Source organism: Martes martes, assembly GCF_963455335.1.
Source record: "Martes martes genome assembly, chromosome: 6".
Classification (NCBI taxonomy): domain Eukaryota; kingdom Metazoa; phylum Chordata; class Mammalia; order Carnivora; family Mustelidae; genus Martes; species Martes martes.
In genome coordinates this window covers 92,457,500-92,480,721 of record NC_137893.1, presented here as the reverse complement: position 1 = coordinate 92,480,721, position 23,222 = coordinate 92,457,500, and the positions used below count along the sequence as shown (strand labels likewise).

The window sequence follows — 23,222 nt, the reverse complement described above, 5'->3', positions numbered from 1 at the left end:
TAAATCAGTTTGCAAACAGAAGCGTGAGAAACTTAATTCTGCTGCTTGCATGCTCTGTATCACAGACAGCGAGTCTACCTGTTAAAGGGAATAGTTTTTCTGGGCGCACTTGGTGGACTTCCATGCTGAGAGTCCTGGCTGATCTGCAGGTGCCTGGCCCCATCACTTACACAGAAGCAGCAGCCAGGGCTGTAATCATGTCATTAGTGAGGCTATGCTGCCACCTAGAGGCACTGAGCTGTTTCATGCTCTCAAAAAATTTACTATGCTAATATATTGCCATTTCTATTTTACAGGACTGCAGAAAGATTTTGATCAGTGGGATTCTTTGATTGAAGGAAAAGATGCTAATCTTATTCCAGGGACCAACATTAACATAACCAGCCACGATGTCAGTCTACAGAACTCTACAGAAACAGAGCAATAGCATTTAGATTAAAGGCACTTTTTAAAAAGTCTTGTTTAAAAACGGTCTAAACATGTGTGTGTGTGTATGATTGTAATGTATTTTCTCAAATAACTCATATTATAAAATGTAGACTATACCATAAAAGTGATTGAATCTTGGACTAGGATTTTTTTTCCTTAAAATGTAAAGACAGATGTATATCAGAACCATGCCAGTCTAAATTTTGGTTTTAGTAAGATGATGCTTTTTTAGTGTCAAACTTAATAATGGGGGCGCCTGCATGGCTCAGTGGGTTAAGCTTCTGCCTTCGGCTCAGGTCATGGTCTCAGGGTCCTGGGATCAAGCCCCACATCGGGCTCTCTGTTCAGCGGGGAGCCTGTTTCCCCCCCACCCCGACTCTCTCTCTCTCTCTCTCTCTCGGCCTGCTTCTCTGCCTACTTGTGATCTCTATCTGTCAAAAAAATAAATTAAAAAAAAAAACTTAATAATGACTTTTACATTACTTTAGTGAACAAGTATATCAAAACGGGCACAGTGCTAATGAAAACGTGTTCCAATGACATAACACTCCTTAAAAATACAATACAGGAAAAAATACAATATAGGTTTCCATGCATCTTTTTTTTAATTGTGAGTAGAATTGAGTTTTAGCAACGTGGTATTCTAGGTAGAATTTGGAAGCACTTCCCTTTGACTTTTGGTCATGGGAAGAAAAGTTAGATCAAGCAAATGGTAAAAGCATTGTTTCACCACAGGATTAGGGATACTAAACAATTTCAATGTGGTAACTAAATGGGGCCTGGCCAAGGATAAGGATATTGGAGACAAGGCAAAGGCAGCAGATTAAGATGGATGAAAGAGAGTTTATTTGTTTGCCTTTACTTGATGGTTTATCTCTGGTGGATTCTACCTACTCAAGGAAGGTGCATAAGACAGGCCGGGGATTCCGGTTACAACCCATTATTCACCCGAAGGCTGTGAAGGTAACAAAGGAAACATTCAGAGTACTTGTAACTGGTTGATTTTTCCAATTACTTTGACGTTCTTGAATTCTGTACGAAGTTGTGGAAGCAGAATAGCCCAACACAGGTATATGTTGCTTTAGTGGACTATGCAGTTTATTGCATTTCTTACAAACTGAAGGTTCGAGACTTGAGTGGAGGAAGTAACAGCAGACGGGGTGGAAACAGAGAACTTGAATTCAAAGAGGGGGCCTGAAGATGGGACCGAGTTGCTGCAATCTCTTGATAAAACGTGAGGGGCTGAGAATGGCTGCTTATGGATGACCAAAGAAAGTGGTTTCTTGAGCTGGAGTCTGCCCCTGGTGGAGATGCTGTGAAGGTTGTTGAAATGACCACAAAGGATTTACAATAGGAATTACCCTTTGCAGAGAAAGCAGCAGCAGGGCATTGAGAGGACTGACTCCAATTTGGAGTGAGTAAAATGCTGTCAAACGGAATGCAAGAGAAACTGTTCATAGAAGGAGGAGTCCATCGAAAAAGCAAACTTCATTGTCTTTTATTGTTTTATTTTTATTTTTTTAAAGATTTGGACAGAGAGAGACAGTAAGAGAGGGAACACAAGCAGGGGGAGCAGGAGAGGGAGAAGCAGGCTTCCTGCTGAGCAGGGAGCCCGATGTGGGCTCCATCCCAGGACGCTTAATCGACTGAGCCACCCAGGTACCCCCCATTGTTGTCCTATTTTTTTAAATTGCCACAGCCACTCCAGCCTTCAGCAACCGTCCCCCTTGACCAGTCAGCAGCCATCAACATGGAAGAGAGACCCTCCACCAGCAAAAATATACAACTCAGTGAAAGCTTAGGTGATGGTTAGAATTTTTGTTTAGCAATTAGGTAGGTTGTTGTTTTTTTTTTAATCAAGGTATGTATATCACTTTGTTTAGATAATGCTATTGCATGTTTAATAGACTACAGTGCAGTGTAAACATAACTTTCATATGTACTGGGAGATCAACAAAAGTCATTGACTCACTTCATTGTAGTGGTTTGGAACCGAACCCATATATCCCTGAGGTAGGTCTGCACATGGAGGTAAAAACTCAAAACTTGCTTATATATCTAGGAGTCCAGGGAAATGGGTTTTGTTTCCCAAGGAATATAAAAGCCTGTGACACTCATGAGTCAAGTATATTTTGGCTTAATGGTGGTCTGGTTCCTGTGAATTCTCCACACGTGTTCAAGCCTGGGTGAACAGGGATACCCGGTTTCACAGCGAGCCTAGTCAACCACTCCATCCCCACCCCTTTTTCTCAGTTAATAAGTGACCATGTATTTTGATGTGATACTTCAGGCTATCTTAAGTGTTTTATGGAGCAAAAACGCTCATTTTGAGAAATCTAACTTCTATCCTATAGCCATTCTGATTTTTAAAATTTTTAAGGTGTTAAATAAACTCCTTAGCATGAAACTGAAGGCTTTCTATAATTTGGCCCTAAGGTATCTTCTCTGACCTTTTCTGACACTAATCTGTAGCTGCATCACCTATAGGTATGAACCCAACTTGTCTCCTCTTATCCCAGGGACAAGCAGTAGGCTTTCTACCTCAACTATGTTTACTGCAAAACCCTCACCTCTCTACTTATTGAAACTATACCCACCTTTCAATGTCTTTAGTTCTCACTGCTCCCCCACCAGAGGCTTTGGGAGTCTGATTATGTTTCAGATGTGCCTCTTTCCCCCACCTGCACAAAGCAAACCTCCTTACTCATTTTGGAAATGGATAACCCTTCCAATTGTCCTGATGTCTCATTAAGTAGCATTTTTTAAAAATTCCTTTATCAGTGGGCCATGCAGATGCTAAAGGAGAATACAACCATGGAGAAGACTTAGTGAGTTAAAATTTAAAAATATAATAATGACCCAGTGCACACATTCTTTTCTTGCAAAGAAAAGAATACTATTTCCAGTCTTAAAGACACTTTGAGAAAGGTTTTATCATCCCCATTTGACAGATGAAGGAAGATCGAGTCTCAGAGACCTTGTATAACCTGTGCAGGTCACCCAGCTCGTTAGCAGCATACAGCTGAAGAGTGTCCCACAACTGGATCTGTACCACCACCTATACAAACTCTGTTTTAACAGAGTGGACTTTGAAGTTGGTTGGGTCTGGGTTTGATCAGGTTTCTGAGACTCTCCAGCTCTTTGACCTAGATAAGTTATGTAACTTCTCTAAAAAGCGTTAATTTTCTCACCTGTAAACTATGGATAATATTGATATGCCCCTTGCAGTTGAAAATTAAATGAGACATACATTTAAAGCACCAACTGAGGGACTGACCTCTAAGAGCTAATATTGACAATTACTGCTTTCCCCCATTTCTAGAACTGTGATTCCAATACTACAGATAATCCACAACCACAGATACCCAGAATTGTATTTCCTTTTTAATGAAATGAAACCACCACACCTTTCAGGAGAAACTTTATTCAAATCTTGGGTCATATTAGAATACTTCCAAAATCAAACAGAGTATTAGTCAAATGTTTAACTAGACAGACAGCTTCAGAAACAAAACAAAACATTGGGAGGAGTTACTGCTAACAAACCCATCCCCCAAAGTAACATCAGAGGATATAATTGTCATAAACCTATAATTTTCTATTTTAATTTAAACACTATATTCAAAAGGAACAAAAATAGGGTTTGGGTTTTTTGTTTTTTGGGTTTTTTTTTTTTTTTTGCAATTTGAGTAATGTGCTAGCCAACTGTTTAGCAAAATAAATTCTCCTAACTGATTAAGAATATAACACATTTAAAGGGAGAAGATCCCAGATCCATATACACAGCAACCCCACTATAAGTACACTGCCTAGTCACAGTGAGATCTATTTGGTTTTCAGCGCATATCAGAGGTTTCAAAAATGGCAGCTTCTTGGGACTACATGCTCTCGATGTGCTCGAATGCTCGGTTGGCCTGGTGAGATGCCACTGGTGGGACAGCAGCTCCTGACCGGCGGACTAGCCACATCTGTGGATCCACTGTTAAATCTAGATCACCTCCAGACCCCTTTTCTGGAAGAAAAAAAAGAGAGAGAGAGAGAGAAAGAGGGAGAAAAAAAAAACCCCAAAACCTCCAAGTTGAAAAAGAAAGAAATAAAAAAATTATTTACATAGTGCCCCCACAACAAATTGAATGTCCTTTCAAAATGGTGAGAACTATTCTATGGAGAAATAATCCCATGGAGATTGTCCTCATTTGTTTGTTTGTTTTTTTTCTTTTAATATTTTGGTTCTCACACTCTACCCATTATCAGACAAAGTTTCTCTAAAATATTATAAAATTGGCATATTTTATATTTTGCCAGAATGATGTTAGCCAAGCTGATAACCAAATAAGCCCTTTGTTTAATAAACACTGAGAAAATTCTTAAAAGTCCTTTAAAATATAAATTTATCAAATTCACAATGTAATTTTCAAGATGAATTCAATCAACAAATAAAGTTTTCTTATGACATTTCATGAAATCCTCTTCTTGGTTATTTATCCTCAGAAGCACATTTAATATTTTTAACTAAAGGGCTGTGTTTTTTTTTCTATTACTGACATCTAAGGAAATTGATAGACCATTTTTATTTGAGGATTCAGGATAATGGTATCTTTGTGACTTAGCAAGCTGGTGATAAAAGTTATTTTCTTTTAAAAACACAAGTTACGGGGCGCCTGGGTGGCTCAGTGGGTTAAAGCCTCTGCCTTCGGCTCAGGTCATGATCCCAGGGTCCTGGGATCGCATTGGGCTTTCTGCTCAGCAGGGAGCCTGCTTCCCCCCCAACCCCCCTCTGCCTGCCTCTTTGCCTACTTGTGATCTCTGTCAAATAAATAAATAAAATCTTTAAAAATAATAATAATAGATAAAAATAAAAACACAAGTGACCTTCGATTGCAGTATCATCCGATGACACAAAGTAAAAGATCTTTTCCCCCTGTTTGGAATATAGCCCCACAAAAAGAACCTTTGGAGTACTATCAACTTTTTGTTACAGACACAAAATGATTAAAATCAGAAAGGGGACCATAGATAAACCAGAAAAATGTAAACAATGAAAAACATACCCTTTTAAAAGTATGACAATCTGATTTTACAGTGAAGAATCATCCAAGTACATGTTTTATCTTTCCAGTACTCACTTCTCTGGAACATCCCACACTGGGAAAAGTATCATTTTCCAATTTTTAGCTCCCAAATTCACAACTCTGGTGTCTTTTTCAAAGAGCTACTATTTGAACACATTATTCATGGTGAGTGAGCCACATACCCTTTATTAAAGACTTAATGAGGAGGGCTATTTCTCCTGTATTCCTTTCAACAAATAATAGCACTGTAGGTGTACGTGAGGCCTATACAGAAGTCAATTCATGAGACATTCTTACAGTGAAATGACATCACTCAGATGAGAAAAATTTCTAAAAAAAAAGTAATCAGAAAGACTCCCAGATCACAGTGCCTTGACATATCACCAGAAAAGTCATACAAAATTTAATACCTCACAATATCCACTTTTTAAGGGAACACAGCTCCTTTGTAGACACATATGTAAGTTTCTTCAAATTTGAGGAAAGAATCACTTCAATCTCATTAATGACCATGTAAGGCCAGAGTTATATCTATATATCTATACTATTTTATGAACGCTTTAAGTTGTCTTAAATGGTTACCTTCTATTTGGCAGGTATAGGGTAGTTTATCCAAACAGAATCTTGTATGTATCTATCTGTGGCTGTGGATGCTTGAAAATTAATGAATGTAAAGATCAGAATGTAAAAGAAAGTCTTAGTAACTGCTGATGTAACATAAATGATACAAGTTGTTATTTTTGACAAGTAAACAAAAACATGGAATTAATATAAGAAGGTAGAGATGTCCAGTGATTTTTCATAGTGGAACATTTCAAATGACCTCGATGTGCAGCACTAGGAGAAATGGTTTAACAAGTGACTGACCATTCATGTCATATCATATTATGCAGCTATGGCCTTCTGGTTGCAGCCAAGGTAGAATGAACCAACTAAAGCCTCTCTCTCACTCTGATTACAGCTAAAATTTCTGGAAAGAGGGGGCCTGGGTGACTCAGTCAGTTAAGTGTCTGCCTTCGGCTCAGGTCATGATCTCTATCAAGCCCCTGTGTTGGGCTCCCTGCTCAGCAGGGAGTCTACTTCTCCTTCTCCCTTTATCCCTCCCCCCAACTCATGCTTGCTCTCTGTAAAATAAATAAATAAAATCTTAAAAAAAAAAAAAAAGTAGGAATGCCTGGGTGGCTCAGTCAGTTAAGCATCTGCCTTTCACTCAGGTCACTATCCCAGGGTCCTGAGATTGAGTCCCACATTGGGAATCCCTGCTCATCAGGGAGACTGCTTCTCCCTCTGCTTGTGTTCTTCGCCACCCCCAACAAATGAATAAATAAAATATTTTTTAAAAAAAATTTTTTTAAAGTAAACTGACACTGGAACCGACAAACTCAGGAGAGACAGAACTTGTGGTATGAACCTAACAGTTGGTCACACGCTAAAAAAAAATTCAATATTTTCTAGAAGATTTTGACAGGATCCAAAGTTTTACAACATAACATTCAAGACACTCTGGGAATAATCCAAAATTACTCAACATACAAAGAACCAGGAAAAGTTAATCATTTTTCAAGCCAATCATTAAATGGCAAGTCCTGAGACGATCAGGTACTGGAACTATTAGACGCCAATTTTAAATGAAGCACTTCAATAAACTCCAAACAGAATAAACTCAAATGCCCAGATATTATAATGGCATGGAAAATACCCACCATATAATTTTAAATGAAGAACATAGAGTATAAAACTATATGCAGAATGAAATCAACTATGCTCAAAATACACAGATGATAAATTTACATTCCATATAAACAGAAAAAAATATCACGAAAGAAAACAAAATCGATCAACCTCTTTGTCTTGAATGGATCTATTTCATCATTTTTAAAATCCCTCCAAAACCCCAAAGAGTAAAACAGTAATAACTAGTTTGCCCAAAGGGTTGCCTGGCATAAAATTCAGAATCATTGATTTTGTTACTGCTGTTTTTCATTGTTGTTATCCCCATATTGGTATTTTTTCCTCCATTATTCCCAAACACAAGGGCTTTGGAAATAGCTTAAGTCACCTTTCAAAATGAAGGACAATGTTCTCATGAATTAATATTTATATAATTCCATACCTCAAATGGACTCTTATCCAATTTGGGTATGCCATTCCAGACATTCTCAGGGTTCACTATCTCCTCCGTACCAGTTGAAAGGTTCATAACCTGCAAGAGAAAGAGAAATTAATAAAAACTGGGAGTTTCCAAAAACTGTGATCTATGGACCATAGCGATCCTTCTTCAAGTGAAATACCTCAAAAGGCAATGAATTAAACTTCATTAAACTTCAATATTACGTTTCAACTCAACAGAACTTCCATTCAATTAACATATTGTGTATCTATGCCTAGAGATCAAAGACGGTTAAAAATGAGATCTCAAGAAGTCCAAAATTTTGTGGAGAAACAGACCTACAAGCAGAGCGCTGCAATACAATATAGGAAGTACAGACTTCTGCAGCAGGAAGAATAGGAATAGAATATAGATGTCAAGCCGAGGTATTGGGGGGGGGGTGAAAAGATGGAGAGACTTATTTATTTATTTTTAAGATTTTATTTTTTTTTTCATTTGAGAGAGTGCAAGAGATGGAATGAACAGGAAGGAGGGGCAGAGGGAGAGGGAGAAGCAGACTCCCCTCTGAGTAGGGAGCCCAGTGCAGGACTGGATCCCAGGACCCTCGGCCATGACCTGAGCCCAAGGCAGATGCTTACCTGCCTTGGGTGCCCCAAGATGGAGAGATTTAGAAAATAATGCTAGTGAATGCTTCACGGAAGAGGCATTGCAAAATGAAACTCTTTCAAAAATAAGTGAAAATTAACCAGTTTGGAAGGAGGATAGAATACAAGTATATAAAACTGGATTATTAAATAGAGCAGAGAAGCCAAGTGGAATAGTATACTAAGAGAAATCAAGCAATTTAATGTCCATCTAATATAAGGTATAAAACACAAACATAAGACTGGAGGGGCGCCTGGGTGGCTCAGTGGGTTAAGCCTCTGCCTTCGGCTCAGGTCATGATCCCAGGGTCCTGGGATGGAGCCCCTCATCAGGCTCTCTGCTCAGCAGGGAGCCCACTTCCCTTCCTCTCTCTGCCTGCCTCTCTGCCTGCTTGTGATTTCTGTCTGACAAATAAATAAATAAAAATAAAATCTTAAAAAAAAAAACACACATAAGACTGGAGATGAATACAGACACTCAACCCTAGAGGATTCCAATTCTTCACAAGACCCTTGTTAATGAGCTTGACTTTTCTACCCTAGACCAGTGGTTCTCAAATTTTAATGGCATAAGAATGTACATTCCTGGTCCTACCCCCAGAAATCCTGAATCAGCCAGCCAGGGCAAGGTCTAAGGATCTCCAGTCGAAGAAACACAGCAAGTGATTCTGATACGGGAGGTCTTCAGATCACCGGAGGAGCACTAGGACCTGGAAAGCCCCAGCAACTGTTACACACAGGAATGCCCTAACTCGGACTTGCATGTGACAGACTTCACACTGGCAGTATAGAGAATCAACTGAAGGAAGACTAGAAATAAACCAGATTGAGGGATAATAGAGTAATCTACTTGTAAAACAAGGGACTTGTTCTGCCAAGGCAGTGGCATTCGGCATAAAAAAGTTTAAAACTAGGCGACAAGAAGTGGAAAGTGTAGAATTTGGTGACTGACAGGACTTCAGAAGCAAGGGAGGAGAAAGAGCCTAAGACTCTTGTTTCTTTCTAGGATGCTTCTATCTGAACTTTGAAATGACTTTTGCAGGGCACCAAATTATCAGGGGGAATGATCCAGTAAATGTCTATTCAGTTGCATTTTCTAGTCTGGTAAATTTCAGTAACATTTCCTTAGCAGTCACCTAGTACACTTGGAGATAAAGTACCTCCACTTCACTTACCCTTGTGCCTTCTTCAGTGATTTCCAGAATCTCACATTTAGACCATGTGTTTCTTAGACTTGACCACACAACACATGCAGATCCAACAGTAAATCCTTTCAGAGTGTAGGTTTTCTCCGGTTGAGCTGCCAAATTGAATAAAGCCTCAATGCATACCTCTTAATCCCTTCAAGTTAGATACACTATTAGAGCATTTCCTTAATCTGCACTTACTATATAACCAGCATCATGTATGGTCTGAGTCTATCTCTCTTCCTGGATTTCACTTTAAATTCTTCCAGTACCCCTTCCCAATAGAATTCCTTACCGCTCTCTTCAAAAAACACCCCCACGATGTGATGTGGTTTTTTTAAGGATGTGAATCGGATTCCTGACTTTGAAACTCTCTCTCTCAAAAGTTGGTTATTGTGGCTACATGTGGTGTGGTCAGCGGTTACAACCACCACTTCTTTAGCGAAGCAGCATATTACAAGTTAGCAGACATTCTTATCATAAAGCTATCACTTCTTGTTATTAAAATGTGGCGACGAGGACTAAAAATCTACGGTGATACTTAAATAAATCACAGTATATCCACGGAGTGGCATACCATAGAATTAAAATATTTTGAAAGCATATTTAAGGGATTAAAATGCAGGATTCGACACTATGATAACGTGATTTTGGTTTAGTTTTTAAAACCGTAGGTAAACGGACACACACAGACACGGTGAAAGAGGACAGCAAGCAAGTGCTTTGCAGCTTTATCAATGGTGGGATTATGGTAATTTCCATTCTCTCTAGACCACTGTTTTCTCTCTTTTATATGATGGTTCAAATTTAACAATATAAAAATGTACTTATGCAAAGTCTGACATTGATCATTTAAAAAACCCTGAAAGTTAGCCATTTCATGTAACTTTTAAATCTTATTAAGGAGCCAGGAAAATATCAGTAAATGTAATTCATGAAAAAGTTAATGAAAAAAAATATTCTCCAATATTTACTCATGGCTGTTCTCTTGTCCGGTTAATATAAGCTCCCTAAATCCAGTGTTTGTTTAGGGGTTTCTAAATCAACGGCAAGCTATATGCATAAAGCAAAACAGTTAAGTTTGAAAACTGCAAACTTGATCCCTATCAATTCATGCCCACAGTAGTGCTTAGCAAAGGAACCTTGTTTTTTTAAGACCTACAAAAAAACATAAACTCTTGATTTTGGAGCGTACTTCTTTACATTTTAAACATAATTGCTTTTTGGAGACACCGATTTTAGGCAATCTACTTGTAAACACAGTATTAACAATTCAGCATTTCATCCAGCGGGCTCCTACATGGATTTCACAACTTCATCCCCCCCATTTAAGATGCCCTTCATGAAATCCAGATCTGATTTTCTTTTCAGGTTCTGACCTTCCCCTCGTCCCCAAATTAATTTACAAAAAACAAATAAGACCAAAAAAATTATCATTATCTTTAAGATAAATAAGTACTTTTGAAAGACATCAAATAAAGAGAAATCACCTACCTGAGACATGGTCTTGTGAAGCATTATGGTGCTTCCTTCCCGCTCTGGATTCTTCTTCAGAGAACAAAGTCAACGGTGAAATGGCATCCCTGTTGTGATACTCTGTAAACTCTTCTTTATATATATTGGTTTCAATCTGCGTGTTGGGATGGCAATCCTTTGCATGTAGGTGCAACGGTGACCCATGCTGGTCCTGGTAACACTCCACGCAACTTGGCTCTCTTGTGTCTTCCGCACACGTGGGTTCCTGGGCCATCTGACCAACTCTTAGCGACAAAGGGTTTATTTTGTCATCCATACACAGCTGGGCTGTGGGTAATTCAAGTTCTGGCTGTTTCTCAGAGTCACAGCTGAGGGAAAGCTGCATCGTAAATGGCTGCAAGGGGGGTTCTGGGTCACAGCCCTGGGACAGTGGCACTATTGGAGGCACCAGGCCTAGCTCTTCTTTGTCTTCGTCCCCGACGAGAGAATGCTGTAACTCAATGGATTCCAGTTCCAGGAACTCTTTGGATTCATCATCAGGGGAAAGGTTCACCTCAAGGGAGTTCATTTCTAACACCTCCTTTGTTTCGCTCGCCTGGGGTAGTAGCGCGTTAAATCCTGTCATGAGGTATTTATCATCAAACTTTGCCTTGTCAACTGGATGGCATTCTATTTTACCTTCCAGTACCTCGGGGCCAATTTTATCTTTGCATGAGTTTTTGAAAGCTTCAAAAATGTTATCGGTGTCAGGGTCATAGAATTTACTTGGCTTGGTTTCAAGAATGTTCAAGCCTTTTTCAACTTTTTCAGAGAGCTCATCTGTGGATGGTTCCACATATGGGGTTTTCTCTAGTCCAGCTTTACTACTTGGTTTCTTAAGTCTAACCTCAGGACTGAGGGACCCAAGGGCTCCCTTTGTTTCTGGGCCTTTTTTTTCATAGGGCAGATCACTGCTACTAATACCAACCTTAGAATATTTCTTCATTTTCTCATTAATACTCTCACCTTTGCTTTTCAAGTCAACAACTGCCAAAGGGATATTACAAACATCCCTTTTGATTTCTAATATTGTTATCTCCAACACATCTTCTGTTACTATTTCGTAAAAGTAGTCATTTCCCTCTTGAGGGCACACACCTTCTGAAATGTTAAACCCTGAAAGGCAACATGGAAAGGCTTGCATGGGGACCACCAAAAGTTCAGAAGGAATGTTCCAGAGTGCTTTAGGGTCCACACAGTCTTCAATGTTTCCAAAGTCTACAAGTCTGACGGATACAAGATAATCCTCACAAATACTGGTGATAAGTGCCCGATAATAATGTCCATCTTCTCTATATCTCACTATGCAAGGATCTCCAATATGAGGGCATGGGACACAACTTCGCCAATCTGTTACCTGTTCTCCAGCTGTTTGTACTTCTACTTCTAAATACTGAAGTTTCTCAGTATCAGCAAACTGACACCAAAAATACTCAGGTCCATCTATCACGGTGGCATAAGCTCTTATCACCTTCATCATTGGATTATACCAGTTGAGAAACAGTGAAGTGTCAGTGTCGGTTTCGTTGACAGACTTTGAACAGGCACTTTTAATTATTTGATCAGAAAGTCTCACTTGAGATTTTTCATTGAAAGCATATCTGCTAATCATATCTTCTGCTATGATCCCATGTTCATCCGCAAGAATAACTTCCCATCTGTCTTGAAATTTAACGAATTCACATCTTATTTGAGCCTCATCCGTCCTTTGGGAAAAGTAATGCATCACTTCCTTACATTTTAAAATCTCAGGGACCCAAAGTCCCCTCAAGGAGCAATGAATGCCCAATCCTGGTAACAGTGCATTCATAAGGTCAAGTTTACCTACCTTGTTAGTATGAACCACAGAAATGTTGCCATAATCTATAAATTGTACAGAGAGAAGGTCATTGGGTTGTTGTTCCTTGACCACAGCACGATACCATAAATTGTCTTCCGGAAAGATGGCACAGATTACATCTCCTCTCTGCAAAGGTGGACCTGAGTAGTATTTGGGCCTTGTTCTAGCATCATTTAATCTCTCTGAAAGATGAGTGATTTCAGCTTCGTCTTCTGTTAGTTGAACATAAAAGTCTAAAAGGTCATTTATATGAGAAACATACACAGCTGTTTTAAAGCCAGGCATTATGATCTTCTGGGGGAAGTCAGAAAATTTTAGAGGCAAATCTTTGTTATAGGACTCTCCTATGTTTCTCTCTGAAGGAGTAGCTTCTAGTTTTTTCGCTTTCAAAGGTGGCTCAGCAAAACCTTTTTTCTTTTCTGGTGTTACCAGACACACTTGATTACCTTGATTTCCTACAGAGTCCTGATACCGAGTGACTAAGTTTGCCTTTGTTGAACTTCGTAAAAGCTTGGTTTCCTTACATGCTGAGCTGATCTTAGATTTGTAGGATTCTCCCAACCTCCCCACACTACATAATTTGTTCTCTGTGGATTTACTTACATACTGTATAGGTGACAATTTCATATTTTCCTTCTTTATTTCAAGAGTTTCAGTTGTAGCGATGAGTGCTACACTTTCTTTTTTTCTGGTCCCACCTTTGTAGCCAAGTAGCCCTAACTTCTCATTAATATTAGCATTAATTTGAATACTGTCATCATAGAGTTCTATAATCAGTCTTCCATCTGGATCTTTTGCTACAACCAAAGCCTTCAATGACTTATCTAAAATAGTCTCCCGAAACCATGCTGTAATTTCTTCTGGTATATGATCAGGAATGTCAGATAATGAACATTTCACAGCTTGCATGGGCAAAAGTAAGACATCATATGCATCAGTTGGTATTGGAAGCAGATCATCATTTGTTACCACACAAATGTTTCCAAAATCCACAAAAAATACTTTGTTTGGTTCTTTTTCTATTATTATCCCTCGATACCAATTTCCATCAGTATACTTGGCAAGACACAAGGTTCCAGGGATCAAGGAAGTTGTTTGCAAATTCAACAAAACTTTACTTAATTGTGTAATATTACAGGACAACTGTTCTAAAATACTCGCATTTCTTCCCAGTTGGCAATAAAATGTCCAAGGGTCATCAACATGTGTTATATACACAGATTCTTCACTTCCAATTTTCATATCATGTGTCGAATAGTAGTAAGAATGTAGCTGAACAGAGGACTCCAGAGGCTTCTGAAGTTTAACTGGTCTTGCGAGTCTCTTTTCTACCAAAAAATGGCATGCACTCTGAAAAGGTGTGAGCAAATCCACAACATTAAACAGTTCTTCATCTTGTACTGAAGCCAAAGCAAATATTGTGCATTTCAATTCGAGATTCTCTTCCCAGGCATTGTCTACAAATTCACTAAAAGCCTGTATTGCCTTTTCATCCCAAGCAAAAGGATTTTGACCAGTTGGTTGAATTAAATTGTAAAGACTGCACCGAAAAGCCTGGGCTTTAACCTTGAGAAACTCTTCACTAATTGAGTAAATATTCTTTACAGATACCATTTCTTTGTCTCCGTAATCTACGAACATGACCTTGACATGCTCTGCAGATTGTACCCCATGAATCACAGCTCTGGACCATTTTCCATTTACTGTTCGTTTTGCCAGACAGGCAGGGGTGGTACCCCCATAGGAAGTAGCTGTCGTCTTGCAGTAATCCTGGATATTACACATCAAAGTTTTAAATCCTTGGGTGTTCCTGGTCAGCTGGCACCAGAAGTAGCCAGGGCTTTCAACATAAGACACCTTGACTTCTACCGTGCTTCCAACTTTCAGCTCTCCTTTACAACAAGAGCCTGGCTTAATTTCCAAGAAATTCTTTATAAGAGGAGAATAAACAGATAGTCTCTTCTCTCTTTCTGGCACAACTAGTCCAACTGGAATATCTGTAATGACTGTTCTATCAGTCAAAATTTCTGAAACAGATGCAGTTTGATCGTCCCTCTTGGCTTTCTGTTCTACTTCTGCCTTTTTGGCAGGAGATATTTTGTTATTCTCACCGGTAAAGTGGCTTGAAACATGCCCTGGAGAGTGGGCATTTCCGGGAATCTTTTCCTTGGTTTCAAATTCCTGATACTTGGCAAAACCAGCTTGAGCAATTACCTTACTAATGTTTTCTTCCCCTGTTCTTGATTCATCAAGAATCTCGATAACATATTGATTATCCTGCTTATCAAGGACATGGATAACTAATTCTTTGTGGAGCACAGTCTTCTTAAAAAAGGAAATGGCCTCCTGGCTCCAACTTTCCCCCAAGGGCCAAATATCTGCTAGTGTACACCTCAGAGCCAGGATGGGCAGCCGCCGAAACTGGGGAAGCAGCATCCTCACGTCATACCAGTCCACATTTTCCGAACTGCCACGGTCAACTAGAAACACATCCACACTCTTGTCGTCTAATTGGGTGACCATGGCCCGGTAATAGCCGTTTTCTTTCCATTTGACACAGCAAAGGTCATCGGGTTCGGGCTTCAGAACGACGCCGTCCAGCTTACTGGCGGAGGAGTAGAAACTGCACATTCTTCTCATCAGCTTGCTGAAGGTGCCTTTGTGTTTCCTCAGCCGAATCCAAAACTCGGAAGGAGTTGTAACAAACTCCACCTGGGCGTCATAGAAGGCGTTGATCTTTAACCTGATCGATCTTAAGGCTGGGAGTGAAATCTCCTCATCCACTTCTTCAGCAGGAGACGGAGACTGAAAAGCTGTTTGTTGCTCTTCCTCCTCCTCCTCCATTCCCTGGCTCTGAAGGAACCGGTCGGCCAAGCAACAGGACTGGACTCCGAACACACAATTCAGATTGATCCCATCCTCTCCATACAGGGTGACATAATAAACGTGCTCAAAGGAACAGTAAAATTCAATCTTTGCATTCACTGCCTGGCCCAGTATCAGGGCCTTCAGGTCACCAACCTGGGACCGAGACCAGCCTCGCCCACCGTCCCAGAGTCCATACAAAGCGCAAGGGTAGGTCACCACGGGCATTCGGAAATACTCAGGCAGCAAGTAGCGGAGGCTGCTGCAGCTCACTAATTCCTTCCTTCCGTAGTCCACGTGGAGCACCTGGGCACAGCGCTGGGGCCGAAAAGTCTCAAGCAAGAGCGCTCTGTACCAATGTCCGTCCAACCCACAGGATGCGCACGGAGAGCCAGGCTTGTCTGGGCTCTCCTCCCTCTCTTCCCAGGTGGCACTGGTAGAGTTCTTATCCCCGGCCCCCATGGAACCCCGGTAGATCTGGGCCATGCTCTCAGAAAGGCGGTGGATCTCCTGTGAGAGGCTCCGGAGCTGGCAGTGGATGCGGTGGGGGTGACATACCTGGGTCACCACCACGGGCTCCGTCACGCCCAGCTGCAGCCGCGGGTAGAAGTAATCCAGGCCAGGCTGCTCCTGCTTCGGAGGGACCCGCGGGAGGACCGGGGCCGCGGAGCCCAGCCCAGCAGTGGCCGTCGTTAGGTAGCGCTTGAGCAGCGAGCGGAAGAGGCTGTCGGGCACCTGCCGCGCCAGCCCGAGCTCCTGCATCTGCTGGAACAGCCCGGGAACCTCCAGAAGGACCAGGCGATGGAGCAGCAGCACGTCTAGCACCCGCCCGTGCACCTGCTTGCCCTGCAGGCTGCTGAGGAAGTCCACGGCACTGGACCGCCAATGCTGGGGCTCGCCGCCGCCCCCGCCGCCGCCGCCCGCCGGCACCAGGCCGGCCAGTACGCAGCCCAGCACTTCGGACGGCAGGTGAAAGAACTCGCTGCGCCCCGGCGCCAGGGAGCCCGCGCCCGCCGTGATGGTGCGGCCCTCGTCGAGCAAGAAGACGCGGCTCTCCTGCGCCTGTTGGCTGACCACGCGGCAGCGGTGCCACAGGAGCCCCACCTGCACCAGGCACAGCTCGCCCGGTGAGGCCGAGGCGCCGCCCAGCGCCCACGGGCCGCGCGTGGCCGCCGCTTCCTGAATCTCCCGGCTCAGCCGCAGGTACTCCTCCCGCCGCTGGCCCACCAGCCCCCAGAGCTGCACGGGGATCACCTCAGGGTGCACGTCCACGAACGACACCCGCAGGACCAGCGACGCCCCCGGCGTGGGCAGCCCGGGCGTGGAGCACATCACGGCGGCGCGGCGCGGCGCGGCCGTCGACCCCCGAGCGGTCAGGGCGGCGCGTCAGGCCCTCCGGCCCCCCCCCGCGCCCGCACCCTCGGCTGGACGGCCCCGCAGACCCGGGCTCCGGGCACAGAGCGACCGGGGAAGACGCCCGGCGAGTCGCCCCCTCGGCGACCTGCCAGACGCCGCGGCCCCCGGACTCGCGCCAACTGGTAGGACCGGCGGCGGGACCAACCGCCCACCGTCGCGCCGCGGAGGCATTTGCAGCGCGCGCTCCCGGCTTCCGGGCGCGGGAGGGGGTCGGCCGGCCGGCGCGGCGTAGGGAGCTGGACTCTCGGGGCGGGCGGAGGCGAGCCCGGGCGGGAGGCGAGCCCGGGCGGGAGGCGAGCCCGGGCGGGAGGCGGGAGGGGCTTCGAGGGCCGTTCCGCGGGCTACGCGGGGCAGCGTCGGGACCCAGCCTGCTGCTCGGGGCGCCTTCCGCCGCGGAGGGAAGGCCTGGCCGAGGGCGGGGCGCCGGGAGGGGCCCCTGAGCTGCTCGCTGTGCGGCCGCTGGCCGAGGACTGAGCCAGGCCCGGTGCCCCGCGCGGTGCTGGGCTGGAGAGAACTGGGAGGAGACCTGGAGGCGCCCATGGCACGCGCCTGGCCGTTAGGGCCCGAACCCTGAGGGGGGCCCGCGCTCCCTCGGGGCTGAGGCGGAGCGGCGCGAATGGTGGCTTGTGCACAATCCTTGTTCTGAGCCCAGCAAGCTGCTCACCCTCGTCCATGAACCCCTTCCCGCACTTGAACTGATAGAGCTGTTGCGAGCGTTACAATAAAGTATGGGTGTACTTGGAAACTGTTCGATCTTCCTTTTCCACAGTTACTGGTCTGAGTTTCCCTGCTTTTTTGTTTGCCTAGTTCTAGCTTCCCAACTTTGTAGGCATTTATTCTTTTCCTCACAGAGCTGGCACATAACCGGACTTACAAAAGGAGGTCTAGAGGAACGGAAGAAACATGACTTGGTACTCTTGGCTGTATCCGCCATGGCAGAGGATCTGTTGGCTGGACTCTTGTTCTGTTCCCCCACCTAAGTCTTAACCAGGGTAATCCTCCAGGGGGAGGGAGTGGAAGGGGAACCTGCAGGCAAACTGTGAGGAGCTCCCGGAGATCTGTCTTAGTAGATTTCTGTTCATTTGCAAAGTCCGACACATTTGTGGGAGTGTCTCATGTCACTCCTTCACATTTTGAAATATCAAATACAATGTAGATAAAACCAAGACAGTGTTTAATATAATCCTGGCTTACCAGTGTAAATCTCAGCATTTTCTATCTATTCAGGTTAGATGTAACCTCATGGCCAAAGCCTCCTGTGCTTTCTTTTATCTTTGTTAAAGGATGGATGAATGGATTGATTGATTGATTACAAGCTCTATATATCAGGGGGCTTGAACTCAGGACTCTAAGATCAAGAGGCACAGGCTCTGGGCGCCTGGGTGCTCAGTTGTAAGGCATCTGCCTTTGGCTCAGGTCATGATCCCAGTGTCCTGGGATGGAGCCCCGCATGGGACTCCCTGCTCAGCGGGAAGCCTGCTTCTCCCTCTCCCACTCCCCTGTTTGTGTTCTCTCTCTCTCTCTCTCTCAGTCAAATAAATAAATAAATCTTAAAAAAAAAAATAAAAATAAAAAGGCACATGCTCTACCAGACTGAGCCAGCCAGGAGCCTCTCCTGTGCTTACTTTTTAATGGCAGTTGTCTTTGAGCATTCCTGGAACCTATCATGGGACTGAGGCAATAAATACTCACTGAATGAATAAATAAAAGAATCATCTGATTTCTTTAAACAGTTAGATTTTTAACCTGATAAACTCATCCTTGAAAATTCAGTTTAGTTTCATTTTCCAGATTTTCTTTCATTAATGCTTTATATTCATGATAGAAGAAAAATAAACATTTGATTTTAAAACATCTAGCAAGATCTAGGTCTTAAGTCCTCTTCCCCTACTATTCACCCAGGTGGAATTGATTATCCCTGCCTTTTACAAACCTCTGTTACATTTAGTGTTTATAACATACATTGATCATATCATGCAATGGTTTACTATTTCTCCTTCCTACCAGAACATGAATTTCTTGAAGGCAAGAACTCCTCTCATTTATTTTAATATTCTCAGTGTCTAGCACAATATGGGACTTTTAGTCAACATGCAATAAGTGTTTAACAAGAGAATAAGTAGATTATCTGGCACTGTGTCATTTATGGTAAAAGGAAGTTGTTCGTTATAAATTGGTCTTATTATCATCTGGACTTGTTTGATCATCCCATGGAGTAATGGAAATTTCAATTCCCTGTATCAGCTCAAGCACTATAACCAAACTTACAGAGACCACAGGGTTGTAGACAGAGTAAATGACTTGTTTTCTATTGAACTTGCCCCTCAACCTCCTTCCATGGCTCAGGGCCCTGGATAATCGGGGCATATCATTCAGCCATTATGGGCTGAGAGCCTGTTCCTCCCATTTTCCCAGATATTTCCAATGTCCCACTTCTTCCGTGTCTGGGAGAGATAGCTTTACTTGCTCTGTATTGCTCTGCTGCTGGACATGGAACTTAAAAAATCAGACCACTGCACGTGAAGATTAAGCTCCTGCTACCACCAACCATCTCTAGAACCTTTCCATCACCCCCAACTTTGTACCTATAAGACACTGACTTCTCATTCTCCCCTCTTCCAGCCCATAGAAAGTGTTCTACTTTCTGTTTCTATGAATTTGGGTATTCTAGTTGTCTCATATACATAGGATCATACAATATGTGTCTATTTGTGTCTTATTTCACTCAGCATATTGTTTTCAAGATTCATCCATGTTCTAGCATGTCTCAGAATTCCCATGCTTTTTAAGGCAGAATAGTATTCTATTATCTGTGTGTGTATATATATAAGTATATGTACACATATACATATGCATACACCACATTTTGTTTATCTGTTCATACTTTGATCTATCTATGGGCATTTGGATTTCTACCTTTTGGCTATGTGAAAAATGACATTGGTATACAACTATCTGTCCAAGTCCCTGCTTTCAGTTCCTAGCCTGTGTACCTACAAGCGGACAGCTGGGTCACATGATAATGCTACATTTAATTTTTTGAGGAAACCCTATACTGTTTTATATAGTAGCTGCAGTATTTTACATTCTCACCAGCAATGCCCAAGGGTTCCAATTTCTCCATATTCTCACCAGTGCTTGTTATTTTCTGTTGTTGTTGTTGTTGTTGTTGTTGTTGTTGTTGTTACTAGCCGTCCAATGGGTATGAAGTAGCACTTGTGATTTTTTTGTATCTATGTTCCTAAGAGACATTGGTCTATAGTCATCTTTTTTATAAATGGGTTTAAGTGTTTTGGACGATAAGTTAAAAAACAAACAAAAAAACGAATGAGAAGTCAAGGCTGTCCTGAGGTTTCTTGGCTGCATTAGTGAGTTTGTAGTGCAACAGAGAATCCCGGAGCAGGACCAGATTTTAAAGGGCAGGGAGGAAGGATTTGTACAATATTTTTTGTACAAATATTTTTGTACAATATTTATACAGAAGCTTGTATGATATTTGTACAAAATTTGTGCAATATTTTTTGTAATATTGGGAAATGTCAGCTCACAGGGACTGTGGCCATCCTGGAGGAGGTATATAGTTGACAACTGAGAAAACATTCCTAAAGCCTGAGAACTGTGTAAGGGCCAAAAACACAGATAATGGCAACATCTACCATTTACTGAGCAATGGTGAATGTTTGGGAATTACAAGTGTAAGTGTAGTAGCTATAGTCACAGAACTGCGGGACTCTTCCTAGAGGAAGAGAGTGAAAAGTGACAAAAGGGCCAAGAACAGAACCTCAAAGAACTGAAATTTAAGTACAATGCAGCAAAGAAATGGCCAACAGAGACTGAAAAATAGTAAGCAAAAGGAGGGAATAGTATTATGGAAATCAAAGTAGAATATGGTATTAAAAAAGGAGAATGATTCTTCAGTGTTTCAAGAATTCCAGTGTTATCTTGCCCCTCTGTGCTCAGTCAGGGAGCATGCCCATCACCGTGATTACCAGTTGTCAATCGTTTTTAGTCACAGCAGAACTAGATTAATAGAACTGGATTAAATGCAGAGATGGAGTTACTATAAATTAATGAATTTATATTGACAAGGCCTAAGGATTCTTTTTTCGCTAATGTAAAGGTTTCAAATCTGATACCTAAATGAAGTCAGTTTCTATTTCAATTGTGAAAAGTAAAGATTAAGGCTTAAAAATTATCTCTAAATTTGTTATGGCCATTTTCACTTAAAAATACATCAGGATGAAACCATACCAGGACAAAACAAAACCTTTCACAACCAATCAGGCATTCTTAAAGATTTATTTTAAAAATCAGGATAATGCACTATATTTACTCACATATATTCCTGTTACCAGATATTTTCAGCAAACAGACATCTTTAAGCATCTTCAACTGCTTTTATCAAACCTTCAAAGTGGCTCCTGCTGCTGTTGACAATCACAGCAGCCTGTTGGAGGTAAAGTATGGGAAGAGAAAAATAATCATGTATTCTTCACAATTCAGAAATAATAAAACAATTGAGTGGGTAAATGTGCATTTGTATGCTACCAATGAAGGCCAAAAGAGTGATATAACTTCCATACACACTGCAAAAGGAAGAATAATATAAACTGGTCACATTATTAATTATTAACTAACCAGATATTTTGTATTAACCTATTACATTCTCGATTTTTTTGTGGCATAGCTATTAAACTGTGGAATACTTCTTAACATTCTAACAATTACATATGTTAAACACACATGATCTTTTGAAAATGCAGTTAAGCAGTTAGTATGGTAAAGAAGCTCATGAAATCACATGTTACTAACCCAGCATAATTATTCTGAAGGTAGGAGAAAAATAACATAGGACTTCATCATGTGTGCAGAAATGTTTTTCTCTCTCCACCCCCTAAAAAATCTCTGAATGCAACAAATACCTCCTGAGTGGCTCCTGTTTGAGGTTTTAAGGGAAACAGAGATGTATGACAAGGTCCTTGCTCGCAAGCAATTCATTCTGTATAGGAAAAGCAGGCATAAATCCATATATACAGACACATATCCTCAGTAGGGAAAACAGTAGGAGCACAGAGGTGTTGAAAATGTGGAAGTCTTCTGAGATCATTCTAGATACTAAAGTAGGCTTTAACCCCAAAGTGAGCATGAATGGGGGGCGGGTAGTGATGGGAGCAGAGTTAGGTGGGGAGTACAGCAGGAACACGCATGAGAAGCAGCCAAGTGAAGAGCATCCCCAGAGAAAAAAGTGGAACGCTGCATTTGCAAGGAGGTTGAGTGCAGGTATGGAGTGAAACGCAAAGAGTAGGAACATGGCTTGGAGTCAGAATCAGAAGGTCCTGGACGTGGTTTTAAAAATTTTCATTTTTATTGTATATGAGGAGTTGTTGAAGGTAAGAACTTAGTAACATGTCCAGAGTTGCCTGAACCAAGAGGACTCTGCTACTCTGTGAGGGAGGATATTCTTGTGAGACAGGCGACCCATATAAAAAAGTTTGTATTATACTTTAAGGCCTGCATAAACCTTAACTGAGTTTCAAATATGAGAAGTTAATCAAATCCAGGAAAAAGCAAATTCCCACCAATTTTTTTAAATCCTCTTTTCTTTCCCCATGACACCAATATAATGCCCACATTCAAGGATATGCAAGTTAAGATTCTAGAGGATTCTAGAGTTCAGTCATTTCATCATATAAAGAAATGGAAATCAAGAGAAATGGAAGGACTTGCTAATAATTATGCTACTTTGTCATAAGTAGAACCCGAATTAGATAGAATTTCGATAGATAGAATTAGATGAATTAATTAGAATTCATGCTCGATCTGTCTTCCACATTACCAGGCATTTAATAATAATATATATTTGTTTGGTAATCATTTTTAAAGAGTCCTGGCTTAACTGGAGGGAAGAGAATTGATTACCTCCCCTCAATTTTTTAACCATCATGTATTAAAATAAAATATACATTTTTACCCCCAGTGGAGGTTCTGAAGGAATCTGTTTTCATTAACAAGAGGAACATATAAACTATTTCAGATGTAAATAAATGGTTGTGCTTAAAAAGGTGAAGACAGAACAGCATTTTTTTTTACGTTTAAAATCTCCCTGAATTATTTCTTTTTTCCTTAGCAAAGTGAAATAAATTT

General features: G+C 41.9%; 2 protein-coding genes across 5 annotated transcripts in view; one reads left to right on the top strand and one right to left on the bottom strand.

Annotated features, from left to right (window-relative positions):
- Positions 1 to 569, top strand: part of PLA2G7 (phospholipase A2 group VII) — a 43,486-nt gene extending 42,917 nt beyond the window's left edge. For all 4 annotated transcript variants that reach the window (XM_080806953.1, XM_080806954.1, XM_080806955.1 and 1 more), the window contains one exon: positions 297 to 569. In XM_080806953.1, the coding sequence (XP_080663079.1) occupies positions 297 to 427 (131 nt within the window). In that variant the 3' untranslated portion in view covers positions 428 to 569. The remainder of the gene's footprint in view (positions 1 to 296) is intronic.
- Positions 570 to 3,837: 3,268 nt separating this feature from the next.
- TDRD6 (tudor domain containing 6) lies at positions 3,838 to 16,994 on the bottom strand (the record flags this gene model as incomplete). The annotated part of the gene is made up of 4 exons (XM_080806952.1): positions 3,838 to 4,441; positions 7,615 to 7,704; positions 9,431 to 9,555; positions 10,937 to 16,994. The coding sequence occupies 4 exons, from the start codon at positions 16,992 to 16,994 to the stop codon at positions 4,418 to 4,420; spliced, it is 6,297 nt and encodes a 2,098-aa protein (XP_080663078.1). The 3' UTR covers positions 3,838 to 4,417.
- Between the last annotated feature and the right edge of the window lie 6,228 nt (positions 16,995 to 23,222).